We start from the raw sequence: 23013 nt of genomic DNA, 5'->3' as shown, positions 1-23013 counted from the left end.
CCCTCCAAGTGTTCTGTTATCACATCTTTTATAATAGACTCTAGCATTTTCCCTACTACTGATGTTAGGCTAACTGGTCTGTAATTCCCTGTTTTATTCTCTCTTTTTAAATAGTGGGGTTACATTTCTCACCCTCCAATCTGTAGGAACTGTTCCAGAGTCTATAGAATTTAGGCTCTGGGATGTAGATTATCAGGCCCTGGGGATTTGTCAGCCTTTAGCCCCATTAATTTCCCTAGCACTTTTTTTTTAACTAATACTGGTTTCCTTCAGTTCCCCCCTCTCACTAGACCCTTGGTTCCCTAACATTTCTGGGAGGTTATTTGTGTCCTCCTTTGTGAAGACAGAACCAAAGTATGTGTTTAATTGTTCTGCCATTTCTTTGTTGCCCATTATAATTTCCCCCATAAGGGACCTACATTTGTCTTCACTAATCTTTTTCTCTTGACATATTTATAGAAGCTTTTACAGTCAGTTTTTATGTTGCCTGCTAGTTTACTCTCATACTCTATTTTTCCCCTCTTAATCAATCTCTTTGACCTCCTTTGCTGAATTCTGAACTGCTCCCAATCCTCAGGCTTGCTGCTTTTTCTGGCAATTTTATATGTCTCCTCTTTGGATCTAATAATATCCCTAATTTCTTTTGTAAGCCACGGTTGAGCCAGCTTTCCTGTTTTATTTTTGTGCCAGACAGGAATGAATAATTGTTGTAATTCCTGCACACGTTCTTTAAATATTAGCCATTGCCTATCCACTGTCATCCCTTTTAGTAAAGTTCCCCAATCTATCATAGCCAACTCACACCTCATACTTTTGTAATTTCCTTTATTTAGATTCAGGACCCTAGTTTTGGATTCAGCTACTTCACTCTCCATCTTAATGAGGAATTCTATCATGTTATGGTCGCTCTTCACTAAGGGACCCTGCACAACAAGATTGTTAATATTGATCATGTTGATCATGACTGAGTAGGCTGTAGACTCTTCCGTGGATTGCTGATCATGTTGCTCTGCTGTGAATTAGCTGGTGGTTGTTCTGCTGCTGGTTGACTTTGTTGAACAATCCTGGAAGTGCCATTCATTCATCCTGCCTTAGCACTCCAGAAAATTTATGTTTCTTCATACCAGTGTAAGCTGATGTATCACCCAAACTCTTGGGCACTTCAAATAGCAGTTGAATCTAACAATCAAGCTTTTATTTTTTTCAAGCCCTGCTACTGCCACCTAATTTAAAATATTAGGCTGAATGCTATGTTCTCCACACTGGGAGAGCTTGACTGGTTACAAATCTTTTAGCCACTGGTACACTCCGAATTTTCTTAAAATAATTTAATGAGGCCACGTGACTGATATAGAATCCAGTGCCACAAATATCACAGTTATCTTGAAGTTCCTGGCAAGAGCATGAGGCTGTAAATGTAGTCATAAGCTTACTGAGAAGTAAAATGGATTCTTGAGTCAAAGTCCTCTGGAATTTATGATATTGCTGCAGCCAAGGTTAAACTACCTGGTAGGATATTGGGAAGGCTTACTCCGACCTTGGTGTTCAAGCTCTTTTTTGTGCTGTGCAGTGCGTCAAGCATTATGATTGGCAGAATAATGCAAGACGCAGCTATCTGGAGGATAAATATTGCTTGTGTTGACCATTGTTGGATCAGAGTTTCCCAGTGATTACATTTTCCACAAGGGGTTTGTTAGATTACTGAGAATTCAGTGATGTGCTAAATAGACTTCATTGATGTCAGACAGGAGGAACTCCAGCCTTGCTACACACAATGGAGAATGAATACATACCTATTTTGGGACCAGCTGTCTCAAGTCCATTGGACTCGGTCAGTTGAAATCAGAAGTTTATTTGGGGCTGTGGGGAAATAGGAGTATATGGTTGCAAATTATTGGGGGTGGGAGGGAAGGGGAACAGAGGCACAAAATGGGTAGTAGGGTAAAATAATATAATACCTGTACATCTGGCAGAATTAGAGGAATTGGTAATTCATACACAGTGCACACACAGTTCACCACTCTGCTGAGTTCCTGATTTCAGCTGTGTTGTGTGGTCAGGTGCTGAGCTGAACCCAGCAATTCCCTAAAAGGAAATTATGGTGCCCCCAACTTGACAGAAGAAAAAGCAGAGGGGAAGGAACAAGTTCATTCCAGTTGGTATCCAGCATCACAAGAACATAAAGAAGGAAAGGGGGGAAGTGACTCATTTGGTATTGAAATTCCAGAAATAGAACAATTCCGTCCATGCTTTATTACAAAGAGAGCCATTTGTTGACTGACCTGCAACTTATATGAACTGAGCACTTCTTTTCCAGCATTTAGAACCAATATGCCAGATCTCAAAGTACATTGTCAGTCAGGGTTTTGGAATAATCATGCGCACATGCATATATACATCCACTCGGGAAGGAGTTCTTTTGCAGTTATATTTTTTGTTCTCTAATTTCTTTTACATTGAAACTATTCTCCTCCATGGTAATGTTCCCTGTAAGCCTACCCTGTAAGACCAGGATCACAAACTCTGAAATAATTTTAGAAAATAAGGAAGAGATGCTAGGTGAAGTTGTTGGAAACTCTTGTGAAATGAGTAGTTATGATGGTGACTGCAGATTTATTAATTAGTTGCCTGCTCTTTTTGTTAAATGGTGCACCAGCTGAACAGATGAGTGGCCAATGGCATTCCAGTTACAGCAAGAATGGCTTCTGTCTGGATTAAAACCTTTTGTTTTGCAGTTCCTTCTTCGAGGTTATTAATTTTCCCACTCATTTATATTGCAGTGGCTACAGATGACCGATGTTTCAAATATACAGACTGTGCCAGTTGTACTGCCAATACGAATGGGTGTCAGTGGTGTGAGGATAAGAAGTGCATTTCTGCTGGCAGCAACTGCACTATGGTGAGTTGAAGTAAAAGTTGCATCGCCTATCCGTAAATATTAACTGTGTTTGCATACAGAGTTTAAGGGTTGCTTATCTTTATGGGCCAGTTAAATTGCATAGTTTCCATTTGATGTAAAGTGGCTTAGGCTTTACATAGGTATAAACTGTGTAGTGTAATGCAGTTGGGATGTATTCTTGAGGGAAATGTGAGTTAACCTCAGGTAATCTCATCCTGCTTGGATGTTGCAAGGCTTCATTGTCCCTGGGCACAGCATGCTGCAGGAGCATGCCAACACTGCATCACTGTATGCAGGTACGGGTCTGACTGGTTTCTGTAGTATAATGATTCCTTTAAATAACTTGTGGTTAATTGCTTCCTTTGATTTTAAGCAACTTTCTAGTGGCTTTCTTTTATCAGATGATCTATCCTTTTAGCAATGCGAAGGTGGCTAACTATATGCAAGTGTATCTGCATCTATGAACCCTGACAAACTCAATAACATAATACATATGTTAACTAAACATTAGTGGAATTCATCTCAGATAGTGAATGAGTTATGTAAATGGGTCCATTTAAAAAAAAAATCAATATTTTAAATATAGTGACAGCATGATACTTTGTGTGCAACAGCCAATCGAGCAGAGTAAGACAAGAATGCAGTTGATTTAGGATTATTACTTTACATGATTTATTTTAATTAATTTCAAAGAGTTTAATGGTCACCTTCCTGTTGCCCTCCCAAGTTTTTTTTAAACAATATAACAAGTTATTGGGGGAAATTGAGAACTTGATGGTGCAGTGCATTTGCAACCAATGCTTTCACACTGGGGCCTGGGTTCAAGTTCAGCTTATTGTAATATAATGGAAGTCTCTTTGTGTTCCCAAGACCTTCTATTTTGTTTGAATTAGATCATTTCCGCACTCCTCTGGTTGTGGAGTCCATGGCGAGTGGTTATCAATTTAAAATCTTTACTGAGAGAATGAGGAGATAGTTTAGGAGAAATATCTATATTCAGAAAGTTACTGGAGCAAGAAATACTTTGCTACAGTGAGTGGTTATGGTCGAGACTATTGGTCTTTTAAGGGGTAAATTAGATAAATAATTCAAGCAGAGGAAGATACAAGTCGATAGGGAGACTGGAACCGTGGGATTAGTTATGGATTGATTGTTCTAGCAAAAAGCTGGCACATGATTGGCTGAATGGCCTCCTTCTGTGCTGTTAACTTCTGTGGTAAACTGAGTACTTTTAACAGCAGCTAAAGAAAAATTGGGGTAATGATTGCATTGGTCCAGAAGTTCAAACTTATCTGAACTTAGCTAATGTGACTTAGGCTACAACCAGGGTTTAATCAGCCTAGTCTTGATATTCCTCCTGCATTTATTTTAAGATGCAATTGTTTTTGACAAAATAATCCAAACTTAATGATAAATTTAAGAGGTGGAGAAAATTTTCAACTGTAATAGTGACTTTAGCTTAGCAATTTCAGTGCTCTGACCCATTGAAATTACTGGCAAGTTCAGAAGACTGTGATCAGCTTGAGTTGAACTGAATCAAAAATACATGTGCAGATCATGCTTGCTCTTTAATACAATATATTTTTCATGCAACTTATTGTATTGTTTTTCTTTCATTCTCCATCGCATGCACCCCCACTCCACCAGTTTCCCAGCCCATAATTTTTCTTTCTAACAGTGTAGGCTTGGTTAAAATAGGAAGTGACTATTGAAAATTGTGAGATGGAGTCAGTGTTCTATCGCTCTATGGCACGGCAGGTTCGAACTCTTAATGCACCATGCTACCCCTCATAACTTAAACCAACTGTGCCCTTTCTTACCGTAACTAGAAGCCAATGTACGCCCAGATTGTAATAACTAATAACTCCAGCTTTTCATCTTTCACTTTTACTAGTAACAGCTTGAAGTGTTGTCTCCCATGATTCAAAAATATGATATTTGAAATTAAGCACTTTGAGATTCTAAACTATTCCAGTTGACATTTTAATATCCTTTGACATTTGCAACAGTTGTACGCAACTGCCTTGTGTCTCGAATACATTTTGTTTATATTGATCATTAGTAAGTAGTACTAGATATTAAACAAGGAGTTACTGTATTTGATACAGTGGTTGTGTTTAAAAAGTGGTAAGAATTCCAGTGACAATTTTAAACTTTTCTTCCCCTAGTCTGTGACAAACTATACTAAATGCCGTGTGCGAAATGAGCATATTTGTAGCAAACTTACAAGCTGCAAGACCTGCTCAATAAGGCTAAACTGTCAGTGGGATCAGCGGAACCAAGAATGTCAAGCTTTGCCAGGTAAAAATCTGAACAAACCAAAGCACACACTTGAAAATTACATACTTTCATTGGACTAATCTTATGGTTAAGATATTACAATAATGTATAGCTTTTAATGTATTAACAGACCATTTATTGACTGATTCCTGTAATTGTTTGTTTCAACTTCAATTTTGTTGTCTTCATTGCAATAATTTTTTTTAAAATAGTGTGGTTACCAAATACAGTACAATCCACTTAAGTATTTAAGAACGTGGAGAAGAGAAAGACTGTTATTGTCACTTATATTAGCCAGGTCCAACTTTGGGATTTGATTTGACTATTTTATTTGTTCTTCCTGCCTCAGATCTAGATCCTTCTACTCTTTGTGTTTGATGGTCCACAACTTGAGCACATCTTTCTGGAGAAGATGTTGTAATAAAAATGCAGTGTGTTAAAGGCACAGCAAACTGTTTTTTACTTTTCTTTCTCGTCGTCATTCTTAAACACAAAACACACTGTTAAGAAAAAAATTGTTCCTTTTTAAATTGATTAAAGAATTGGATTACACTCAGAAAATGATTAAATTAAATTTCACACAAAAGAATTAGACATGGTTGCGTTGAATGAAACGGTTGCATATTTAATTTATTTTAAACTTAAAGCTTCTAACTCCATCCACTTAGTTTAGCAGGTTTTTCAGGAGCTCATCATTTTAATGAATACTTGTGATGTGGGGGAAGGCAATTGTATGGAAGACAACTTTGAAGTTTGTTTAAAAGGATGATTTAAGAAAAAGGCAGTTATTGACTAAGTGAAACAAAATTTTCTTTTTGATATCTTTGCATAGAGAAAAGATATGGCTGTAAAATGAAGTTATAGAAAAAAAAATTAGACCTTTCAACTCACCGCATTTTGCAGTTGGCGTACTGTCACCTGCCACTAGGATAATCCTCTAGTTTTTTTTATTCATTCATGGGATGTGGGCGTCGCTGGCGAGGCCAGCATTTATTGCCCATCCCTAATTGCCCTTGAGAAGGTGGTGGTGAGCCGCCACCTTGAACTGCTGCAGTCCATGTGGTGAAGGTTGTCCCACAGTGCTGTTAGGAAGGGAGTTCCAGGATTTTGACACAGCGACGATGAAGGAACGGCGATATATTTCCAAGTCGGGATGGTGTGTGACTTGAAGGGGAACGTGCAGGTGGTGTTGTCCCCATGTACCTGCTGCTCTTGTCCTTCAAGGTGGTAGAGGTCGCGGGTTTGGGCGGTGCTGTCGAAGAAGCCTTGGCAAGTTGCTGCAGTGCATCCTGTGGATGGTACACACTGCAGCCACAGTGCGGTGGTGAAAGGAGTGAATGTTTAGGGTGGTGGATGGGGTGCCAATCAAGCAGGCTGGTTTGTCCTGGATGGTGTCGAGTTTTTTGAGTGTTGATGGAGCTGCACTCATACAGGCAAGTGGAGAGTATTTCATCACACTCCTGACTTATGCCTTGTAGATGGTGGATGGTGGAAAGGCTTTGGGGAGTCAGGAGGTGAGTCACTCGCCACAGAATACCCAGCCTCTGATCTGCTCTTGTAGCCACAGTATTCATATGGCAGGTCCAGTTAAGTTTCTGGTCAATGGTGACCTCCAGGATGTTGATGGTGGGGGACTCGGCGATGGTAATGCCGTTGAATGTCAAGGGGAGGTGGTTGGACTCTCTCTTGTTGGAGATGGTCGTTGCCTGGCACTTGTCTGGCGCGAATGTTACTTGCCACTTATCAGCCCAAGCCTGGATGTTGTCCATGCGGACACAGACTGCTTCATTATCTGAGGGGTTGCGAATGGAACTGAATACTGTGCAATCATCAGCGAACATCCCCATTTCTGACCTTATGATGGAGGGAAGGTCATTGATGAAGCAGCTGAAGATGGTTGGGCCAAGGACACTGTCCTTAGGAACTCCTGCAGCAATGTCCTGGGGCCGAGATGATTGGCCTCCAACAACCACTACCATCTTCCTTTGTGCTGGGTATGACTCCAGCCACTGGAGAGTTTTCCCTCTGATTCCTGGGTGGCAGATGATAGTCTGTGCGTGCGATAGCTTGGCAATGCAGGTGACTTGGAAGGTCCGTAAAATTCATAGTTTCTTCATGTCATTTCACAGTACGTCACTCTTTATGTTTCAAGATCTTGAAAGAAATATGAAAACTGGGTTTGTTCCTACAATTCCAGCTCATCTTTGCGGAGAAGGCTGGAGCCATGTTGGGGATGTCTGCCTCCGGATCAATGCAAGCCGAGAAAATTATGATAATGCAAAACTTTATTGCTACAATCTTAGTGGAAATCTTGCATCTCTTACCACATCTAAGGAAGTTGAATTTGTTTTAGATGAGCTGCACAAATATACAGTTCAGGTAATCGTGGTTGAATATTTCTTCTTCCAATCTGTCCAATTTTGCATGTTTAGGGAATGCATTCTGTGAAGCATTAAAAAGAAGTTAATAATTTAACGGCTGTAGTTCTATGTAACAACAAAATGGTGTAATATAATTTACAGACCTATCTTTGATAGACCATAATTTGCAGGATCTTGAAGCATAGGACCCAGTTTGTTCCGGTATATTGGAATATGTAGTAATGGCCTGTAGTAATAGACAATTAATACTTTAGCCAATCATTTATAACTTAGGATGGATGATTTTATGCCCAGCCCAATTGCCAATAGACAGTGGTATTTTATCACAGCACTAAGTTCTCTGCTATTCAGTAATCCGTTCTTTACCATCTTCATTTCAGGATGTTTAAGAACTCAGTTATTTTAATACGAGTAGAATATTGGCATTGTAGCTTGATGCTAAAATACTTGTCATCTCATACTGGGATTGATACTGTTGGCATAATGAAGGGCATGAACAATGCACAGTTTAAAAAAAAAATGAGGTACTTTCATGTATAGAAGTAGGGGAATCTTATCCATAGAAGTTGTGGCTTCAGACATCTAGTTAGAGGGAACTGTTATTCTCCAGTGTAATATTACAGCACGATAACATTGTGACTAGAACCACTTCTCAATCTCTGTCTGTTGCTGTAAATCTGGCATATTCATGCACGGTGTAGGTGTATTACTGCTTGTTATGTGGAATCAAAGCTGAAAGTAACAGTGATAGACAGTAAATTTGGCAGCTAACTTCAATTTCTTGTTATCATTTGGAGTTGCGAAGCTAAATTTTCACTAGTATGAATTTATAATGAAAATAACAGTTAGGGCTGAAACAGTGCAGTGAATTTAATACCTCATTGCGTTGAAGACAATTTACACAATAACACCTTATCTCGCTTGGAGTGAAATGGAGGTAGCTCACATGATATAACTGGGAATATTAATCCTCTTTGAAATAATAATATCCCCCAGCTGCTTATGTGACTAGAATGCAAAATAGAAGCACTGATATACCTAGCATTTCCACTTAATCGAGAGTCTGCTCCTTGCTTGTTGTGGTCGATAGATTTTTTTCAAAACTAATAGTCAATTACACCATAAACATTATTGTCCAGCATGTGGGAGGTCTGATTCAAATTCCTGTTTTCCCAAGATGGGAAACCTTGTTCCTGCATGGTACTGCATCTAGAGGTCTGGCCAAGAACTTAAACTTGCTCAAGTATGTTGAGTTTGAATGTCAGGTAGCCAGTGGACTTGCATTTGCACTTTCACATTTGAGAGTCAGCTGTTCGATCGCTTGAGCTGTCAAGACAATCCAGGAGCTTGTTTATTATTCATCTGTCTGTCCAGTTTAAAGAAAAGAATTGTTGGACCTCATCGTCAATGTGGCGATCATACTCTCTGAAATCTAAAGAAAATATATTTTATTTTGTATTTTCCTGTCTGTTATTTGAAGACAATACATGCTTTCAAATGTCTACCTAAATAATTGTAAACAATTTTACAACACCAAGTTATAGTCCAGCAATTTTATTTTAAATTCACAAGCTTTCGGAGGCTTCCTCCTTCCTCAGGTGAACGATGTGAACATTTTCACATCGTTCACCTGACGAAGGAGGAAGCCTCCGAAAGCTTGTGAATTAAAAATAAAATTGCTGGACTATAACTTGGTGTTGTAAAATTGTTTACAATTGTCAACCCCAGTCCATCACCGGCATCTCTACATCATGACTACCTAAATAAAGCTGTCTTTTGTGTACTGTTACTTGTGATTTTTAGGAAGCGACCAGAAGATAGTACATGACCAATCACTGTATGAAACAAACGGTATCAGCTTCAACCTTGTTCGACCTATGTAACAGGATTTTTGTTTTAATAAGATTGGTGACAGAAAACTGAGAAGGGATTCACTAAGATTATATTTTAAGACTTTCTTTTCCATTCAGTCTTTGGATTTAGAGCAAAGTTGTAACTTAGTTATTTAATATCGAGCACTGAGATTTTTTTGTGAGGCATGAGTTTATTCTTTTGAGAGCTACCTGAATGTGATTGGACTGTAAACGTGTGGTGTCGTGTCTGACATTTATGAAATGTAACTGTAAACTTAAAACAACTGTCTGCTCCCTCCTCCCCATCTTTGGGAATAGTTGTGCTTATAAGAATGAGGGAAGTTCGTGTCCAGAATGAAACATTTTTTCCATTTTGGCTCCCAGTTCCAGCATTGGGCTCATCCAAGTATGGTATATTACAACTAGATATAGAATAAAGCTCCTACTACTCTGGACAAACAATGTCACTTATGCTGTTTTTATACTATAGTCTTTGCGTTAAGTTTTCATGAAATTTAACTATACCCCTCATCAAGAGCTCACCCAAGCTGGACCAACATGGAAGGAATCGGTGATTGTGTTTGAGCTGCACTCTATCAGCACGAGCCAGTTCAGTGTCCCAGTGTGTATCATATCACGTTTATGATGTGCCTTGAAGTTGTTCCATAACTGCCAAGCAGTATAAGTCCATCCCCCTCAAGCAGGTAGATTTGTGCCACATGTTGGATGTAATAAGTTTTCACATTACAGACTATGTGCTCTGCTTTGCTTGCTGTAATTCAGCAGTGCCTATTCATAAACAGTGGTGCTTTGAGTTTTGAAGGAAATAGATGTTCATATTCTGCCTGGAGTGGTGCAGCATAACTTAGTGTATCTCAGTTGTGCCAGACAAGTAAATACATAAGTGACAGTAACCTCTTAAGAGCATTCACTTCTAAACTAATGTGAAAAATTTCCATTTTTCACACGAATCTCTCTCTGATGGAATTTGTGAATTTAATGCCAGCAGTGGGCAGTTTTGTATGTGGTGGCTGTGTCCACTAGGAATTGTTTTGATCTTTAATCCCATTTAGTCTGGGCTGGATTCTAGCCAGGGTTCAAGGTGAACAATGTTCTAATTCCACTGATACATGTTGTTTCTCCGCCTCTAAACATGCACAACTTTTAGTTTTACTATTTAAAATCTTGAATAGCACTTAATTCATAACCAGTGAATATTAAATATTACATTCTTATTATATAATGGAGCTTATTTTGCTTTTTTTCTCATTTGAAAAATCTGATATTCAACTTGCTAGATCTTTTCTGTGGAAGAATATTCAAGCATTATGCATGAAAGAAAGAATGATGTATTACACCTGTGTTAAAGATTGGGGATGATGTATTTAATTTAGCTTGTAAGCAGCTTTGTTTGAAACAATAGTTTTAACAGATTTGTGAAGTACCAAACATGTTTGTCAATGTTACTGAACTCCAAGAAAATTATAGCAGCTTCTTTTGTGATGGAGCTTTCAGTCGTGTGTAATGGTACTCAATGGAAATAGCCTGCTTTTTAATGTCTATTTCATAGTGGAATAGAAGAAATAAACTAATAACTGGAATGCGTTCAGAATATTTTCCAACAATTTACAGTAAGAAAAGATCAATGAAACTAAGCATAATCGGAATGGTATTGATTTCAAACAGGAGGAAATGACTCTGCTGTAACCGAAGGACTAATTGTTCCATTTTTGCCTTCATTATGATAGAAAATATCACCTTGGGTTGGATTGCGCAAGATCAACATCTCCTACTGGGGCTGGGAAGATATGTCGCCTTTTACAAACACTACTCTGCAGTGGCTTCCAGGTGAACCCAATGACTCCGGTTTCTGCGCATACCTAGTAAGAGCTGAAGTTGCTGGATTGAAGGCTTATGCATGCACTGAAATGGCGGATGGCCTAGTCTGTGAAAAACCAGTTGGTAAGTTTTTATTTACATCAATATACAAATGGTCACGGTGAAATTATTTCTATATTGTTAAAATAAGTACAAGCGATATTAGAAAAATGAACAGTAAATGGAGTACCTGATACATGTGCAATTTCTTTCAGGCTGTGAAACCACAAGGGAAAGGTTTCTACTGCTTGCGGCGATGTTGTAAACTGATGTATAAAGGACCGATTTGTGATTTTGCTATAAATAGCAAACAATGGAAATCTTTCTCCTAGATCATTCATACTTACATTTATGTGGTGCATTTGTGATGAATTGTATCTTTATGTATCATACAATTAATTTATTTTTTGCAGTGACTATTGTTAAGTGGCAATGCAGTAGTTATTCTGTACCTGCATTTCCCCACACAAATGACCATTAGACCAGTTAATCTACATTTAGGTATTGGCCAGATGATAGATTCCGTTGTTGGTTCTGGATATCACTAGCACAGAACTTGAAGGTGTCAGAGAAAAAAAAATTCCATACCAAATATTTTGTTGCCAGGCTATTCTTAGGGTTTTGTAGCATAAGTAACAAAAACAAAGAAGGGTCATGAAATATCAGAAATTTATAAATATCTTGCTTTTTCTCAACAATAAACTGCCTCCTCTGATCCCCATTCCTGTGCACTCCCATTTTCACTTTTAAACACCAATTATAAGGAACTCATGGATTTCAAAGATCGAGGCTATCTGCTTGACCGCCTCAGCCACCTCCACCCACATCCTTGCACTTGACCCCATGTCATTCTACAGCTTCTCCCTTACCTCACACCAGGCCCTCATGAAATTGACCTTCTCTGAGACCCACGCTTTGTGCCCTTGCCTGCTTCCTGACTCAACTCCTCATTACCTAACTATACCTGCACGGCCCAATGCTCTCTGACATCCTCAATGCCTCCCTGTCTTCTAGCTATCTTCCTTCACCTTTCAAAACTGCTTTAATACCCCTCTCTTCATAAAGTTTCCCTTGATTCCTCTGCCCTTGTCCCATCTTCAACCTAGAGATCTTCATCTCTAAAGTCCTCTATTGTATTACAACCCAACTCCATAACCCCTTCTTCAATATCTCCCTCCCTGAATCCTTTCAATCCTGTTTACATTTTACCCGCAGCACCAAGACCACCCTCATCAAAGTTACCAATGACATCCTATGTGATTGCAACCACATTGCACTATCCCTTCACTTCCTCCTTGATCTTTCTTTGGCATTTGACACAATTGACCATTCCGTGATTCTCCACCATATCTGCGGTCTACCTCCACGTCACCAGCCAAGCTTGCTTTAATTTCCAGCTATCTACTCCTACCGTGACAATATCATTCATAGGCATTGAGTCAGCTTTCACGTGTATACTGGTGACCCCTAGCTTTGTATCTGTCACTACTTTTCTCTCTTTGCTCACAACTGTCCTAAGCAAGAATTTCCTTCACCATAAAGTCAGAAAGACCAAAGCCATCCTGTTTGGTTCTCACACCTTAGCTCCTGACTCTAGCAGCTCCTTAGACAAAGTGTGCAACCTTAATGTCCTGTTTGATTCTGAGCGAAGAAGCCTCTTGGCTGCCTTAGCTGCCTGCTCCCCAACCCCATACTCTCCCAGCCTTCCTGCACTCTTGCCCTGAACCTGTCATCACTCTACAGCCACCATCAAGTCCATTTATTTTCACCTCCACAACATTGCCTGCCGCTAACCCATCTCTCTCCTACTACTACTGTACCTTTTATCAAGTCCCAACTCATTTACTCTAGTGCCCTCTCTACTAGCCTCCTGAATTGTGTCATTAACAAATTGCAACTCATCCAAAACTCACTGCCTACACCCTGGGGATGATTTTAAACCCCAAGAACAGGCGGTTTGGGGGCGGGTGGGAGTTGAAAATAGTTGTGTTTTTGGGTCGCAACCGCAAAATTTTTGGACTTTGTATTCCCTGTGGGAAGCCTGTACTTTTACACGCTGACGTTAAACCCGGAAATAAAGCCGGGATGCGGTCGTGACCTAAAAAACTACTATTTTCAACTCCTACCCACCCCCAACCCACCTGTTATTGGGATTTAAAATCAACCCCCCATCTCACACTAAGTCCGATTACCCGATTACTCTTGTGATTGCCAACACTCAATGACTACCAAACCACCTATGCATTAATTTCAAAATCCTTGTCCCCATTTACAAATCTCTCAAAAGCCCCATTGCTCCCTATCTCTACAATGTCATTCAGTCCTATGTTCCTCTATATGGCCTCTGCTCTCCTGATTCTGGCCTTCTTTGTATTCTTGTTTCTCTTCACTCTCTATTTTCAGCTTTTTCAAGCTGGCACTCTGGAACCTTCTCCATAAGCCCCTCTGCCTTGCTAACTCCAACCCTCTTTCAAAAGCCTTCTCAAAGCCTACCTGTTTGATCTTCCTTACGGTTACCACCCCAATCGATTCTCCATTTCTTTTGATCTCCAGTGTTCTGCCTTTTGACCATCAACACCCTGGGGGTCACCATTGACCAGAAACTTAACTGGACCAGCCATATAAATACTGTGGCTACAAAAGCAGGTCAGAGGCTAGGTATTCTGCGGCGAGTGACTCACCTCCTGACTCCCCAAAGCCTTTCTACCATCTACAAGGCACAAGTCAGGAGTGTGATAGAATACTCTCCACTTGCCTGGATGAGTGCAGCTCCAACAACACTCCAGGACAAAGCAGCCCGCTTGATTGGCACCCCATCCACCACCCTAAACATTCACTCCCTTCACCACCGGTGCACAGTGGCTGCAGTGTGTACCATCCACAGGATGCACTGCAGCAACTCGCCACGGCTTCTTTGACAGCACCTCCAAAACCCGCGACCTCTACCACCTAGAAGGACAAGAGCAGCAGGAACATGGGAACAACACCACCTGCACGTTCCCCTCCAAGTCACACGCTATCATGACTTGGAAATATATCGCCGTTCCTTCATCGTCGCTGGGTCAAAATCCTGGAACTCCCTTCCTAACAGCACTGTGGGCAAACCTTCACCACATGGACTGCAGCGGTTCAAGAAGGCGGCTCAGCACCACCTTCTCAAGGGCAATTAGGGATGGGCAATAAATGCTGGCCTCGCCAGCGACGCCCACATCCCATGAACGAATAAAAAAAAAGTTCTTGGGACATTTTATTGTGTTACTTTATAAGTGTAAGTTCTTAATGTAGAATTTTGTGCCATTTCAGATGAATACACTGATTTAGGGTTAGTTTTGAAGAAATTCCATGATTGATTGTACCATGTAATAATAGTCTTAATATTTTCTTATCTAAGTTAAAATCTGACAAATTAGAACTTCTTCAGACCTTACCTTAAAGATGTGTCAATTTGCCACTCACTAATTGTTTAGCAGTTTTCTTCACTTGATATAAAACAAAATCTTGATAAATTGAAATATGCCAAAGGTGTCATGTGCTTTCAACAGTGTATTGGAACATTTAAATCTACATTTTGTACACTAGAGGGCAGACTTACACTTCAATTAAGGAATCTTGAAACATTTTTTAAAAATTGTTTTCTGTTTTTTCACTTCATAAAAGTACCATTCCTTCCTTGTCTAAGCCTGTTCTAATTTGGTAAATATATTGATATCATCATCATCATCATCATCATCATCATCAGAAAGGAAAAAATGGAAAAGCATTTAATGCATTAAACAAGAATTAAAAATAAATTTAAATTGCATAAAAAATAGTATCTAAAACACAGGATTATTTTTTGGTGTTCTGGTCAAATTTTCCATTGATAATTAATTAATTATTACTTTGTGCAGCAGTGTACATTATGTGTACGATCAGCAGATATGTTGGCTGCCATACCTTATGTCTGCATTAGTAATGCAGCAATCAGATCCATATGCTATTACTCTAAAGATTGAGAACACAGGGATCTTTTTGTACACAAAAAATGTCAAGGATGAGAAAAGGCCATTTCATCCATTCAAGCACATTACCTCCAAACATGGACAAAAGAGCTGAATTCCAGAGGTGAGGTGAGAATGACTGCCCTTGACATCAAGGCAGCATTTGACTGAGTGCGGCACCAAGGAGCCCAAGTAAAATTGAAGTCAATCAGAATCGGGGAAAACTCTCCAGTGGCTAGAGTCATACCTAGCACAAAGGAAGATGGTAGTGGTTGTTGGAGGCCAGTCATCTCAGCCCCAGGACATTGCAGCAGGAGTTCCTCAGGGCAGTGTCCTCGGCCCAACCATCTTCAGCTGCTTCATCAATGATCTTCCCTCCATCATAAGGTCAGAAATGGGGATGTTCGCTGATGATTGCACCTTGATCAGTTCCATTCGCAACCCCTCAGATAATGAAGCAGTCCGAGCCCGCATGCAGCAAGACCTGGACAACATCCAGGATGGGGCTGATAAGTGGCAAGTAACATTCGCGCCAGGCAATGACCATCTCCAACAAGAGAGTGTCTAACCACCTCCCCTTTATGTTCAATGGCATTACCATCACCGAATCCCCCACCATCAACGTCCTGGGGGTCACCATTGACCAGAATCCTAACTGGACCAGCCACAATAAATACTGTGGCTACAAGAGCAGGTCAGAGGCTGGGTATTCTGCAGCAAGTGACTCCCCTCCTGACTCCCAAAGCCTTTCCACCATCTATAAGGCACAAGTCAGGAGTGTGATGGAATACTCTCCACTTGCCTGGATGAGTGCAGCTCCAACAACACTCAAGAAGCTCGACACCATCAGGACAAACCAGCCCGCTTGATTGGCACCCCATCCACCACCCTAAACATTCACTCCCTTCACCACCGGTGCAATACGTGGCTGCAGTGTTTACCATCCACAGGATGCACTGCAGCAACTCGCCAAGGCTTCTTCGACAGCACCTCCCAAACCCGTGACCTCTACCACCTAGAAGAGCAAGGGCAGCAGGCACATGGGAACAACATCACCTGCATGTTCCCGTCCAAGTCACACACCATCCTGACTTGGAAATATATCGCCGTTCTTTCATTGTCGCTGGGTCAAAATCCTGGAACTCCCTACCTAACAGCACCGTGGGAAAACCTTCACCACACGGACTGCAGCGGTTCAAGAAGGCGGCTCACCACCGCCTTCTCAAGGGCAATTAGGGATGGGCGATAAATGCTGGCCTTTTCAGCGACGCCCACACCCCATGAATGAATAAAAAAAAAACTCTCCCAAATGGCATCTAATTGAATGTTGAATAACTCCAGTTCAGTCTCTATAAAAGAACTGGAAATGCCAATTCTTAAATACCAAGAATGTAATAAATAGGATATTGCATTTTTAGGGAAAGGGCGAGGCAAGGATATTTATACTAATGGACTATCTCAAAAATATCATCCACTGATAAAAATATTTTTTATATATCATCTCACTGTTCTCTGTGCATATTATTTAAGACAAGTAGCGTGTCAAATCCTACTATAAGTATGTGGTAAGTTTTTAAAAAAAGCATTGAAGTTGCCTACGTTACAATGGCAACTACACTTCACTTTAGCTGTGAAGTGCTTTGGAATGTCCTGAGGTGGTGAAAGATGCTTTATAAATGCAAGTTCTTTCTTTCTAGTTTCCTCATGAACTGTATATGTATATATCTATCTACTGATGTAATAAAAATGGTACATATATACTCAATACCTGTCTGTCACATTTCAGGCAACACACTTCCTGTGTCATGTATTCTGTCACATGGGACCCATAGGTCAGCGCGAGGTGGCAGCAGGTGAAAGAAAAAGCTTTTGTCAAATGGCGAGCTCCTTACCCAGCATCCATAGTGGCGGAGAAGCCACTCTATCTCTGGGATTGAATGCTTGCACACCTCCATCCCAGAGATAGAGCGGTTTCTCTGATGCTAGGGATGTTGGGTAAAGAACTCCCCATTCGACAAAAGTCTCAAACTGCACCAGGCAACACTACATCTCATTCCACCAGTAAGTCAGGTACTGATGAGCTGCTAACAGCCCACACTACCCACCCCCCAGCACTTCAAACATTAACAGCTGCAACACATGGAGGAAGGGGATCCCGGAGAGGGGTCTGCAGGACAATAGTACCCCCAAATTTGGCTGGGATCTCCCAGGTACTCCGGCCCTACAGCAGCCACCTCGCCCTGTGCAAGCTGCCAGCATAGCAGATCCCAGTATCATGACATCCCTCCCTCGATGGAAAAGGACCTCGGGATGGCAATGAACTGGGAAATCCAATGAATAGAAAATGTACTGAAATCACATCCCGCTGGCAGGGCTCCAGAATTAGATATGATCCCAGGTGAGGGTGAAAAAAGGGTAGGAGATACAACCAATCCCGGGATATTTGGTTCATCTGGTTTACTGTACATACAATGACCGTTTTGAAAATGAGGACACCTGCAAAAAAGGATACCTGATGCAAGTCCCTTAGGTGTCCCTAATTTATAGGTTTCACTGTACTTCCTCAGTACTGTACTGAACTCAAATAATAATTTTCTTAAAATTTCTATCACTGTGACTACATTAGAGATTTGTGGTTGTATTGCCAAAACACTCTCAACCATTAACTAAAGGGAGACCACTTCTCTGTCAAACTGGATTAAATTTGTACCTTCAGAGGCAAAGGAAAGCATTTTTAAATTTTAAAGTTCAAAATGGTGCTCCAATCTAATAACTTAGACAATTTTAAACTATATTGGATAAAGTTTCAAGTTCTTGTAGCAGGATCTCTAGGCAATATATTTTTCTTTCAAATTTTATATTGCCAAATCATTGGATTTAATGTCAGGTTAACCTGTTACCAGGCATTGGTCAAAATACAAGTGGTTAATAGATAGAAACCCAAAAGCTCTCCTACAAGTTCAAACTTGCAAAATACGTTTGTGGTCCAATACAATAGAACTTTCCACTAAGTTTCTGCAAATGGTCACGTATAAACTGATTACAGAAAAAAAATTCAAACTGTTTATGTATGAAAAAGGACGTTATAGTATGTCGATGGTGGGGAAGTTTATAGGAGCTTTCAAATCTGAATGAAATTTCATAACTGAAAAGTTACAAAAAGTAATGCTATGAATTATTATTTAACTAATTTCAAGTAAAAGACTTTTTTGTTTCTTTTGCAGTCAGTCCAAATCAAAATGCCAGACCATGCAAGACTCCTTGTTCCCTCAGAACAACTTGTTCGAACTGCACAAGCCAAGGTGTGGAATGCATGTGGTGCAGCAGTGCTAAGCGTTGTGTGGATTCCAATACATATGTAATCTCTTTCCCATATGGACAGTGCATGGAGTGGCAGACTGTGAGCTGTCTTTGTAAGTATTTGAATTTTTTTTAAACTGTTGGATAAGGCCTCTCCTGGTGGCTCAGCATGTTTATCCAATGATTAACTAGGCCATGTAGCCCAGCAGGGTCCTGAATTTGATTTCTGGCCTGTGTTAAGATAGTTGATCTCGGGTTGACATACCACGGTTGGCCGCAGCCCCCTCAATTAGGATAAAATTGACCAGGGTCTCCACTTTTGCGAGCTATCCAGTAACCCGTGCTAGAGGCATACGTGTGCAGATGTTATATGAGAACTAAATATGATACGTTCCCATGGTAAAATAGCAATAGTCTTGTGTGAAAGGTGGCCACCTGGATGAGGTACCAGAGGGTGCCCGTGTAACTGCACTGCAGCAAAGAGCCAACATGTTTAGGAAAGGAGGGGATAAAATTGGCAAGGGAAAAATACAGCGAGTGATTTCTCGTTTCACAAAGTAAGTCCAGAACCTAACTAAAGTTAGGTGTTTATATTAGCTTTTCATAGGTTTAAAAATACAATTTGCACATTATCAGAACAAACTAAAGGAGAACCAAAACTGTTTTTTTAAAAAAAATTCTACAACAGATTTTGTATTTCCCCACTTTCTGTAATTGGCTGTAGGATAAATAAAGGTCAGTAGTAGTTTAGAATTTGTTATATAGTTCCTCAAACATCTGCCGTTTAGAACTTACTATATTATTAAATAACGAAATGTAAGCAAAATTGACGCTCTTTTGACAACTTTCAAGTCTTTTTTGAGGTAAAGGCTGTATGCAGAATCTGATGCTTATTTTCTGAAGCAACATGAGCGAGAAATATAGGGACTTTTTGGATCCAAAGCCACCAAGTAATACAACAGTTTATAACAGAGTGCACCCAGAGGTAGTTATTTACTTATTTCCACAGACAAAATAATTCCATTACATTGACTTAACGATATTATTGTAGATCACCACAGTTCATTGGATACTATAAAGAGATATCTGAATGCCAATTCCAAAGTTGTTTTCCAGCAAAACATTCAACAGAATTTAATTTTGATACTAGTAATTTTATTATATGCCACACAGCAGGTCATTAACTCTGAATAAAACTACGAATTGAAGTGGATTAAAGTCATGTTTCATGCCTGTGTGTATGACTTTGTAATAGTGGCTATGCTTCCTCCAAACTGAGACATTAATAAAAACTGGAGACTTGTGTGAATCTAGAATGTTGCATTTTGAGGCATCATGTTGCCTGTAGGGCAAAAGAAAATCAGGATTGGCCTAATCACTATAGAATTATAGAATTTTACAGAATAGAAGACCATTTGGCTCATTGTGTCTGTGGCGACTCTTGTTGGAGCAATCGAAAACTAATCCTACTGTCCCATTCTTTCCCCTAGTCCGGTCTCTTCCTCCACTTCAAACATGTATCCAGTTTTTCCCTTAAAAATACAATGGTCTGTGCCTCAATCACTCCCTGTGGCAAAACATTCCATCCTCCAATAATCCTCTTTTTTTTATATAAAGAAAAAGGAAGCTTTCTTCTCACTCTGTGACCATTTTAAATTGACCCTGCTCACCGACTCCCCAACCAAAGGAAATCATCCATATTCACTCTAAAAGCCTTTATGAAATTTCCTGTTAGCTTTCTTTGCTCCAGGGTAAATAGTTGCAGTATCTCAAGTCCCATCTCATCACTATAATTTTGTATCCCTGGCATCATCCTGGTGAATGTATGCTATATGCTCTCTTTGGCTTCAATGCTCTTTCTATAAAGGGGCACCCAAAACTACACACAGTACTCTAACTGTGGCCTGACCAATGTTTTATGTAAATCTGTTCTTGTACACAATGCCCTATCTATAAGACCTCAAATGCTGTTGGCCTTTTCATGGCTTTATCTACCTGCACTTGCATTTTCAGGGAGGAGCTGAATGCTAACGAAGCAAGTGTAGCTGCCCTTGACATCAAGGCAACAATTGACTCAATATGGCCCATTGTTGTGCCCAGGTCTATGTTATACTTCTGAATTTGCTGCTTCTCTGTGGAACCGAGCATTCCTGATTGTTCCTGCCACCACACCCAGTGTTCTCCGTTCCCAGCCTCTTTCAGTGATCACTGACCTTAGCCCCTTCCCTAATCTTATTTTATAGACACACACAATGCTCCCAGACCCTTGCCCCACTGAGTACTTAAAGGACCCACACCACTTGCTCCAGTTCTAACCCTCAGCCTTGGGCCTCCCACTGTCTGCCGCACACCAAATCTAACCTCCTCTATGCCTTTCTGCCCTGAAGCCCCAAAATTTTTGTCCCAGTTAATCTGTCATCTGCATTTATTACACCAGTTCTCACCCAATCCCTCTAGGTTATTGCATGTTGGCTGGCATCTTCCCTTTTCTCAAGGGCTTTAACAAAAGGTACAACAGAGAAATTGACTAAATCAGTGAAGGAACATTTGTAAGAGTCATAAGACTGGATTTTCCTTGGATTTAAATTAAATGGGTTATCACGGCATTAAAGTAATGCTGATCAGAAAATCCCGGCTATATAGAGAGATTGGGAAATATGGAATGAAGGGCAGAATTCCTGGGGGTCGATTTTAGGATGGTCGAGCAGGTGCGTTGGCGGCAGGGGGGCTCGTAAAATTGGGGAATCCCGTAGCGGGTCCAGAGTCCGGCTCCAACCCGCCCACTTCCGGGATCCCCAGTGACTCGTTCGGGTGCGCACGCAGCTCCCGCATGCGGCACTCCCATCGGCAATTAAAGCCGGCGGGATGATAATTTACATACTTAGTTGAAGTCCTAGACAGACCTCATTGACAGGAGATTTTGGCAGGGGTGGAATTTTCAAGTATTCTCAGCGTATTTCCCGTGCTGTGGGAAACACTCCCTGTTGAAGCAGCCGTGTTTCAGCCAGCAGCCAGTGGGAGATGCAAAGGTTTATTTGACAGGTGGGGGGAATGCCTTATTTATTGCAGCAGGGCACTCTGTCACTTCAGACAAAGTTTTGGCTGCAACACCTTTGTCATTCCACTCAAAATTATTAATTGATACCCTAAACTCTGCTGTGCAAACACGGTTACCTACTTTGTGGACCCCCTCAAACTCTCACCGTCAGGATTGGGGGGCACCATAGCTGCATTCATCACTTCATCCGAGGATGAGCAACATCACCAGCCTCGCCAGGGACGCCGTCCACCTCCGCCACGTGGAGCTCCACAACACAGTGCTGCACCACAGGCACCTGCACAACAGCACGGAGGGCAACAACAGAGAGAGCGGCGTTGCAGGAGGCACTACCTTCGCCACAGGGTCTACAAACCGAGGCTCAGCTTCCTGGACCTCTCTGAGGAGCAGTGCATACGGAGGCTCAGACTCGGTTGCCAGGTAATTGCGGACGTCTGCAGCCTCCTTCTTGCCGAGCTGCTTCCAGCTGGTCCGAGCAGCATCTTCTTGCCTGTCGCTGTCGGAGTCACCACTGCCCTCAACTTCTTCGCCTCTGGATCCTTCCATGGTGCCACCGGGGACATTGTCGGGGTGTCTGTCATCTGCACACAAGTGCATAAGGCAGGTCACCGACTGCTTGTTTTGCAGGGCCTCGCACTATATCAGCTTCCTCATGGATGACCTCAGCCAGATGGAGAGGGCAGTCGGATTCCACGCTGTGGCTGGCTTCCCACGGGTGCAGGGTGTAATCGATTGCACCCTTATAGCAATACGAGCACCTCCACACGAGCCAGGACTGTTCGTCAACAGGAAGGGCTGTCACTCCAACACTCAGCTCATCTGTGACCACACAAGAGATTCCTTCACGTGTTCCTTCACCCTGGCAGCTGCCACGATTCCTTCATCCTCCAGGAGCCCAACATCCCGCCCCTCTTCCACGCACCCAACACCTGCAAGGGCTGGCAGGATACCCCCTGCACACATGGCTCATGACACCTCTGAGGAACCCAACCACCGAGCAACAGCCTCGTTATAACCACAGCCACATCGCTACCAGACCTACAATTGAGCAGGCTATAGGGCTGCCCCAGCGCTCCCCCAGAACGATCAAGGCATCTGAAGCGCATCAATACGTACCAGACAGAGTGGGACGCATTATAGTCTGTTGTGCCCTGCACAACAGAGAGGGGTGCCGCTGGAGGAGGCCACATCCACATCTGCTAGCCGTATTGAGGAGGAGGAGGAGGAGGAGCAACCCATGGGCAGAACAGTGGCTCACCTGGCTGCTCGTGAGGCCAGGGTGTCACTGATATGTGAACGGTTCTTCTAACATCAGATAGTGTGAAGAGTCCAGTGCTCACCGCCTGGACAGAGGAGCGGCCACACCAGCCCCCTCCCCCGCCCC

General features: G+C 41.5%; 1 protein-coding gene across 6 annotated transcripts in view; it reads left to right on the top strand.

The window, feature by feature from the left end:
* atrnl1b (attractin-like 1b) overlaps window positions 1-23013 on the top strand; it is a 713064-nt gene that overhangs the window by 164697 nt on the left and 525354 nt on the right. For all 6 annotated transcript variants that reach the window (XM_068002149.1, XM_068002150.1, XM_068002151.1 and 3 more), the window contains exons 13-17: window positions 2781-2899; window positions 5068-5200; window positions 7377-7558; window positions 11162-11375; window positions 18496-18684. In XM_068002149.1, the coding sequence (XP_067858250.1) occupies window positions 2781-2899; window positions 5068-5200; window positions 7377-7558; window positions 11162-11375; window positions 18496-18684 (837 nt within the window). The remainder of the gene's footprint in view (window positions 1-2780; window positions 2900-5067; window positions 5201-7376; window positions 7559-11161; window positions 11376-18495; window positions 18685-23013) is intronic.

This window comes from Heptranchias perlo, chromosome 21 (assembly GCF_035084215.1).
Source record: "Heptranchias perlo isolate sHepPer1 chromosome 21, sHepPer1.hap1, whole genome shotgun sequence".
Taxonomy (NCBI): domain Eukaryota; kingdom Metazoa; phylum Chordata; class Chondrichthyes; order Hexanchiformes; family Hexanchidae; genus Heptranchias; species Heptranchias perlo.
The sequence above is the reverse complement of the archived record's forward strand: the minus strand, read 5'-3'. Positions and strand labels throughout refer to the sequence as shown.